We start from the raw sequence: 8,757 nt of genomic DNA on the forward strand, positions 1-8,757 counted from the left end.
GCGCTTAGGAGTCACAAAAACAAAATCATATGTGATGACACATCTATTGTGTTCTCTCTGTATAACGAGAAATATATTGAATATATTGTGGATTACATCAATACTAAACCACAACTACACCATCTATTTGTTAAGATACACCAAGTCTTGTAATAAAACTAGCCACTGTGTAATATTTCAGGGATTATTGGTGGAAGTAATGAAATTAACAAGTACATGTATGATATCCTCCTTTCATAAACATATACAAATGGAATGTTACTTCTCGCTTCGTCTCTGATGTAAATATATATACTGCCTTATTTCCGTTTATGGTGTTTTTAACATAACTAGTATGTACATAATGATGAAGTACATCAGCATAACACCACGGACAAATTAGGACTATAAACAATTAAGCCATGGAGAGGAATAGGCAGTTATTCACTATCCATATTAACACCATCCTCGATAATCCCTGGATGCATCTATGGGTCGGCCCGATCATTGTATTACCTCCTTGTCTGGCTCCGGCTTCTCACAGTAGCCAATCAGAAAAGCCGTTACAACAAAACAACAACTTTACCCCACCCCAATGTTTCTGAATATATACCAAGAGCATTGAAAGAACGCACACAAGTACTGTTTTTCTTGATCATATGTTACACACAAGGTATAAAAATATCTAACCATGAAGTGGTGCCTTTTGCCATTTAGGAACCAACTTTCTCCTCACCTCCCGATAAATATTAGACCTTTAAATAGCTTAATGTTATTGGATATAAAAGAACATTTTGGTGACCGAGGTGAATCTTTCAAGTATGCATGCCGTTGTACTTTTACTTGCTCTTTGTTTGAGTAGGATTAAGCGATATTTCAGCATTTTAGCACGTCGCTGTAACCCATATGTTGCGATCTATTTTTACACCCAACAACTCCTAGAATGTCAGCCATGGAATTAATACTCTGTCCTTAATGCATTAGCCATGTACCCGTCTTCCAGAGGAAACCTCAAGAAGTTAATGTATTACCTTTCTGTACATTACATCACTCACCCTGGCATATATTCCTGCCCCATAAATCCCATAGTGTGGTCTCGTACTTATGCCTACAGCATTCCTTCCTGTAACATTTTCCCACTTATCTACTTAACTGATTCCTATTCCGTATTTACTCCCTCCTCATTATACCGATCATTCATGTACCATATGCAGATTCTAGTAACAAGTTTTATATTTAGGATGACACCTAACCCCCAGTACACAAAGTCAGACGCTTAACCCGCTCAGCCGCCGCGGCATCCATGTTATTGCCTGACTCTGAGGGTGTGGGTTCGAATCACGGAGGGAACTCAACCCAACATAAGTACTAGAATCTGTACTTTACAAAGAAAGTGTCATCCTAAATATAACACTTGTTACATTTTGACCACTTTCTAAACGGCAAGTTATTGTATTCGTTGATCATTCATGCACTCAGAACCGTTCAACAGTTTGCTCCTCTCGAGGTCGCGAGATGATGGTCAGCGTACTTTCAGTGATACTTTCAGTGCTAGGAGTAGGGTTTCCTCTTGCACAGCTCGGACAGGAACCCACAGAGAGTTGCTGCTGAGAACACAATACCTGAAATGGGAGAATGTAATTGTACGCATATCAACATTCCGGATGGATAAGTACTCTATTGAATAAAGGGGCGGTGGGGTAGCCTTGTGGTTAAAAGCATTCGGTCGTCACGCCGAGGCTCGGGTTCGATTCCCACGGGACAATAATGTGAAGCCCATTTCACCAGTGTTTCCCCGCCGTGATATTGCTGGAATATTGCTTAAAGCGGCGTAAAACTATACTGAATCACTCTATTGGATAAATATTCTGCAGTACACCTCAAACTATAGATTCCTTGATCGTAACATTTGTAATGAGAACGTTCATATCAAGACGAGGAAAAGAAAACAATGTTTCGGTTGATGTAATTGCGGATTCTTTTCTGCTTCCTAGTTTTCTTCACCTGATGTATGTGCGGAGAATATACTCTGGAACGTCGTGTCCCCTACAGAAGTTGGCGTCCATAAATTCTCCCCCAATGTGTATTACTTCTAAATGCTAAAAGGGGCGGTTGGGTAGCATTGTGGTCAAAGCGTTCGCTCGTCACGTCGAAGACCCGGGTTCGATTCCCCACGAAGGTACAATGTGTGAAGCCCATTTCTGAATTGTCCCCGCCGTGATATTGCTGGAATACTGCTAAAACAAAACTCACTCTAAATGCTAAAACTTGTATGTGCTGATGCTTTGCTTTGTTGCCAATTTCTACTTGGGTAATAAAGTATTATCTTATCTTAGTTTAAATTTTAAACATTGTAAAGGGAACGTTCACATCAAGATCAGAAAAGAAGAATTTGTTTCGACAGGATTTGTTTTTCAGGATACTTTGCCCACATTAGGTCAAAGAAATGTGCCCATTGTTTGTACTTTTTGATCATGATGCGATATGTTTAGACAATTACTTATACCTTCATTGGAATACACCTGGACATACCTGCGAACAGGAATGCTGTGACGTAGTCCCCACTGGCCTTCCATATAGCGACTGGAAAATCACAATTGTTGTATACAGTATAATCAAAACAAATGTGCATCAATATTATATTATTAAACTTGTACATTAATTAACAAAAGGACGTTTAGAATTTTCTCTGTTGATTTAAACATTTATAATATCTCCAAAATACATAATTCAGAAAAGAATATAAATATTACTGAATGCAATGAATATTCAATATGAGGCCTATCTGGGGTAATTAATTCGTTAACAACAGAGAAATGTTATGCTCCCGTTGGACGAAGTCACATAATCTTCAAGGCTTGCTATTCAATTGTTCTTTACAACTATACACGAATCATTCTTCTCTTTAATGTCGGCATGCCTTCAGATGAGTTTCAGTTTAATATTTTTGCACATCCTATGTCCTTTGAGTATGCAGATGGCTTTGCTTGTCTCCTTGAAATAGGTCTCCGCGAAAGTAACTGACTTTAGACCAGAGTATGACTGATTGCTTTCAAGGATTACACCCATTCGTAACTACTCGCCTCTTTCCGTGACCTACGCCATCCGGCTTGCCGGAATGACACGAGTAGTTACAAATGGGATTACACCGTGTTAATTGAGTTCGATTCGGGGAGTTTCCACTGTATTCTTGGAATGTTATGAAACTGTAATTGGTTCCTAAAATTACTTACTGGTTACCTTTAGGCATGCGCCTAAACGCACTCTTTGTCACAGTATTCAGCATATGTCCGACCCGTATTCATCACAAGTGATATAGACAGAGAAACAGCATTATTGTCCAGATGTTGCCGTTCAAAGGACATGGGTAAACAGGCACTCAGCCTTTAAGTAGAATACTATTATTGCAATAACTGACCGGGTTAAAGATAAAGTCATTAAAAACATGTACCCCATTCTTTAATGCAAAAAGTATTATCATTCATATTTTAATCGCGAAAACAGTTTCTGCTATCTCAGCTTCGGCCATTATGCTTATTCAGTTTATTCAGGCCCATGAACAGTTTACTCACCAAGAAGTTTTGTAAAACAATTACCTGCAATGGGTGGCCCCACAAGACATCCAGCCCCGGTGAAGAACATAATGAGTCCGACGCCAAACGCGAGGTTGTCGACGCCTACACTGTCCATTGTCATCGGAGTCAGGAGGGTCAGGACACTGCCAACGTAGGTTCCGAACAGAAACGCATAGATGTATCGACCTGTCAAAGTCTTGACAAATATCGGCATAAAGAATGTCAAGGTTCCTATTATTCCATTGGTGCCTGAGAAAAAGACCATCTTGCCAATATTGGCATCATTTGAGCCGATTCCAACAAGCGTTCGGGAAAAGAACCCCCCCAGCCCTGTGAGCGAGGCGGCCATTGCTGCCTCCTGTTTAGTGGCTCCATTCTTGTAGTAGAAATCAGGCAGAAGAACAACGACCGCTGAAAACCCGATAGAAAACATTATCGTACCGAGGACAATTAAAGTAAAGGAAAAATTCTTTATCACCACAGTGACAAAGGTATTCCAAAAGTTCAAGAAACGGTTTTGAGTTTCTGGGTTTTCCTCTTCCCTCCTCCGCTTCTCAATAAGCTGTTTCTCCCGCTCGAATTTTGATGGTCTCATGAGGAAGCCAAAGACACAGGTCTGGAATGATATGGCTCCAATTAATCTGAAGGAAACCCTCCAGACCATAGAAGTCAAAAGGGCTTGTGTCAATCTTGGGTGGACAAACATCCGAGACCGACGCCGGTGGTGCATAGCCCTGTCACCAGGCTGTTGTCTTTAGGAAATAGTACCCTAGAATCACCAGCGAACCAGTATATGTCAGGCCACGACCAAAACCTGAGGAAACAAATATTCGAGATAGCACCTTTCACTGTGAAGAATAATTTGCGGAGCAGATTTAGCTTCAAGACTGACGCCCTAGCTCTATAATACCATGATCTGAAAGGGATTGTGTAGGTTTGTGCAGCTGTTCATACTATTATCGAACTATCATATTAACAAAGAATTGAGGTTATATGTACATGAATGTAAATGGATAATGATAAGCACCAGCGTTTTGTCTGAAATAAAATTCCCTGATTCCAGGATGTGTGGCAATATTAATGAATCATACATCCCACCTCGCCTGTCTAAAACGTCATAGTTACAAAAAATAAAACCGTGAAGTAAGCGAACATTGTTTTAAATATTTAAGATGTTACATGCAGAGAAAAGGCTGAAACATTGGGCATAGACGTCATTAAATATAACCACCATGTTTAATACGTGATGGGAAATTCACAAATGTGACATGCCAGGACAACGGAAGTTACCTGCCAAGAAACCGTAGGTTAGAAACAGTAGTCGTATGTCGGTGACGACACTGCTGAGGGAGAACCCGATCAGACACGTGACACCAGACAGCACCACACACACCCGGCAGCTGAACATGCTGATAACAAAGCTTGCGGCCGGCCCTGAAATGCACAAATATTTTCGGACCGCGCAATAGGGGAGGAATCATTATTAAACGTGTTGTTTTGAGTTATACTTCCTTAAAGTTTCGTTTGGATTTGTTTAACGCTGCATATCGAGTTTGAACCAGACAATCAAGTGATTGACTTATCGATCTACGCACTTGGGACATAGGACATGTACCAACCAAGTCAGCGAACCTGATCACCCGGTCCCTTTAGTAGCCTCTTACAAACGTGGGGGCGGTGGGGTAGCCTAGTGGTTAAAGCGTTGGCTCGTCACGCCGAAGACCCGGGTTCGATTCCCCACATGGGCACAATGTGTTAAGCCCATTTCTGGTGTCCCCCGCCGTGATATTGCTGGAATATTGCTAAAAGCGGCGTAAAACTAAACTCAGTCAGTCAGTCTTACAAACGTGGGTTACTGAAGATCCCGTGTGACGCCATTAACGACAAGCATGCGTTGCTGAAGACGATCTTCCCGGGTCTTTACGGTATGCGCAGCCGCGTTGAACAGCAAGCATTGGCTTCGAAAACACGTGTTTATAGTGATTTTTTGCTTTAATTTTAGATGTGATAAATAAGAAAACATTTAACAGTGATATAGTTTGAAAGGCAATTCAAACTGTTACTTCGCTTCTTGTGTCGATATATTTTGAAGGTTTCCCTTATCACTGCAAGCAGCATATTATTCTCCTAGACTAACAATAGTCTCTGAATATACAGTTCGGATAGTAACACATACTATAATGTTGGGAATATAATATATTTAACACATTTAAATTGAAAATGAGCCTCAGTGAGATGGAGATTCAAAACCTGAAATCTAGACTTGCTTCATTTAGGGTTTAATTGGCATTGCAGGGAGGCTTGGTAGTAGGGAAAATAATGTGGTTCAGGGACTGTGAGACAGACCAACCAGTCTCCAACAACATGTATATTTATTCCAAATTAGCGAACGTCAGATATAGAATTAGATACAGAATTGGAATTATGATATTTTTGCGCTATGAACGCTTTTGATTGACGGTTCACAACACTAAGCCCACCTGAGTCACACTTGCCGCAAGACAATCAGCAGCATAATGTTTTAATTCTTTTTATAAACCATCGAAAGTTTGCTTTGGTTTTGATTTGTAGTATACGAATATCAGATGACGGCTTCATTCCTGCGACCGATTAGTTTTGGAGTGCCGTCAGACAGGTCCGATGTCATTCCATCCCAGTTGCGTTTGGTACGCATGGTGTTAATCACCGAATTGTCCAATGGAAACTCGAATATTTACGGACCGTAGTTGGAGTAATGCCAGATGCGGCGTTAAGCAACACACATGCACGCAAGCAAACCTGTGAGTGCAAACATGCAGTTAAACAGCGATCCCAGCCAAGCGAGTTCCTCAACTCCGTACAATCCCGTTTCTTCCAAGGACATATGCACGACACCAGTGATGTAGCCCATGCTTCCACTCAGGAACAAGGAGAAGAAGGCTGAGGCGACTATCACCCAGCGCCATCTGTCGGGCGGAGTAGGGCTGGTGGGTTTTTCTGCCATCTCTAACTTAATTGAAGTCGTCGCCTGACAAGAGAAAAAAGGGTAAATACAATAACAAAGTGTGACAGGGTACATGTGATAATTACGTCCCCAAACACAAGCAATGTTGATGATTCAACACAGTAAAAATGTGTGTTTTACCTGAGAGGGAAAGAAACAGCGGCGGGGACAGTAAGACGGCTTGAGGAGGCTGGGGCAAAATCCGATTAAAGAAATCCAGGTTTCCGTCATATCCGGGCTTCCGGTTAATGAGATGATGTATACATCATTGACAAAGGGAAGCGGACACGGGTTCTCAAGTACTAACACAAAAAACATAAGATCAGTGCAAGTGTACCTTAAATAAAAAGATCTCTCTGCTGTCGAAACGGTATGTCACATTGAGAATAGCAGAGTTAGAACTCTCCTCCGCGGAATGCGAAGTTGCACATTTTTTAATGCGTGGAGATTCTGGAGTACACCGTCTTGACACACATACACATGAACACTATACTGGACCCACTTTGGGGTCATGCTGAGGCTGAAAGTAAACAGTCGATGGCTGTGAATGCATGATGAAATCGGTTTGAGTCACGGGCGTGTGAATTCAATGCCCATCCAATATCATTGTTAGCATAAACTTGGTCATGGTCGCTGCTTCCATACTTAAGAAACCGGATAGCGCCGACGCAATGCAATATTTGTACATTGCATATATATGGTGAAAAAGCCTTCCTTTTTACATCGGTGTGCACATCATATTTCAGTGATTGCAGTTTAGATATTTTGAATGAGAAACGGTTTCAAGCCTAGAATTAACTAACTGCTTCTGGAGAGACGCCCTGATGGCAAACTCGGCGCATCAGTCTCCCGGGGCAACACGTGTCCATTTCACTCTGAATAAAGGCGAATGGTAATGTATCGGTGAAGTAAACTTGAACAACGCACTGTAGAACAGTGAAGGATGCTGTCTCACGAGCATTAGTTTAGTGTACAAGTGCCAATCTGACAGTTCTCAACGCAGACGAAGATGGACTAATACGAAGTGATTTCACAAGACTAACGCTTAGTGTCTGAATAAATAATGTTGATTGTAACAAAAAAAACCCATTTAAATTGAAAAGGAGCCCAAGGAGACCAGAGAACCTGGAGAAATCTAGACTTGCTTCATTTAGGGCTTTAGCACTGCTGGGAGGGCTGGGCTGGGCTGTAGACAAAATAATATGGTCCAGGGCTGTGGGACATACTATGATTTCACCTACATGAACTGTGTCCCCTCCACTTAACCAATGAACACTACCCCTTTCTCCCACACACAACAAAACATAAGTAAACCAGCACAAGAGCAACATTAACAAAAATATCCAACCTTTTCTTATACCAGTCTGAAGTGATGTTTGCCTCTTGTTCAGACGGGTATTATATCGCCATTCTCTTAATGAGAGAAAAATACCCTGGTCCTTGCCTCCACTGTTTGACTGAGCTGTTTTACTCACACGGTAAAGACATGACGCTGAGCACTATAGTCTGTCAACCCAACTTTTGGGACACCCCTTTTGTGAAATATCTTCCAAATAACACTAACTGACCACATGCCATTAACGTAGATCTTAATGATCCCCTTTGACGTGATAAGAAAAAATAGTTTTAACTTCATTGGTCACTTGGGGCTCTCGTTTATTACATAAATTGAAAACTTCCTTGTTATGTCACTTACTACTGACAAACACAACCTTCAACACGTCACATCAGCCTCATCTGCACTGTTCAGATCCTGGTTGATTGGGGTTTTTTTTATATGCGACGTCAATAACTGATCTTCCCGCTTGCAACATGCCAACGGCACGTTCACGTTGCACATTTGACAATCGTGGCATTTCAAGTACCGTTAGAACTGTGGTTTAAAAGTGTTTTTTCAATTCTTGAGGCCAATGCAAACACGTGCATATGAAGAAAACTTCGATGCGAAGATCACGTAATCGACTACACGTACAAAACCTGATTTAGCACTATCGTCATTTGCACGAGGAATGGATGGGTTTGAGTGGGTTTTGCTTACGTTTTTCTAGAGTCGAAAGATAGGGATCCCATTTCGGATACATAGATGTATCATCAGAGAAAAATTATTCATTACTTTTCAAATTACATTTTGTAAAGTTTCTTTTTTTACTCAGTATATAATGTGTTTCAGGGCCTTCTCAATGGGGCTCCCTTTTCATTTCAGAGAATAAATGTTGGTTT

General features: G+C 41.2%; 1 protein-coding gene across 1 annotated transcript; it reads right to left on the reverse strand.

Annotated features, from left to right (window-relative positions):
- Nucleotides 1-1,530: 1,530 nt before the first annotated feature.
- On the reverse strand, nucleotides 1,531-3,987 carry LOC124280137 (monocarboxylate transporter 12-like). Its single transcript, XM_046716027.1, has 3 exons — nucleotides 3,576-3,987; nucleotides 2,512-2,562; nucleotides 1,531-1,601 (listed from the first exon to the last, which is right to left on the reverse strand). The coding sequence occupies exons 1-3, from the start codon at nucleotides 3,985-3,987 to the stop codon at nucleotides 1,531-1,533; spliced, it is 534 nt and encodes a 177-aa protein (XP_046571983.1).
- Between the last annotated feature and the right edge of the window lie 4,770 nt (nucleotides 3,988-8,757).

This window comes from Haliotis rubra, unplaced genomic scaffold (genome assembly GCF_003918875.1).
Source record: "Haliotis rubra isolate DU_JTF1 unplaced genomic scaffold, ASM391887v1 Scf2601, whole genome shotgun sequence".
Lineage (NCBI taxonomy): Eukaryota > Metazoa > Mollusca > Gastropoda > Lepetellida > Haliotidae > Haliotis > Haliotis rubra.

Excerpts from the sequence above, each read along its gene's own strand:
- LOC124280137 (XM_046716027.1), bottom strand. The coding sequence starts at position 3,987 with ATGTTTTCTATCGGGTTTTCAGCGGTCGTTGTTCTTCTGCCTGATTTC. Across the intron at positions 2,563-3,575 it reads TGTGGGGCCACCCATTGCAG|TCGCTATATGGAAGGCCAGT; the intron begins GTAATTGTTTTA and ends GTGATTTTCCAG. Across the intron at positions 1,602-2,511 it reads CACAGCATTCCTGTTCGCAG|GTATTGTGTTCTCAGCAGCA; the intron begins GTATGTCCAGGT and ends CTCCCATTTCAG.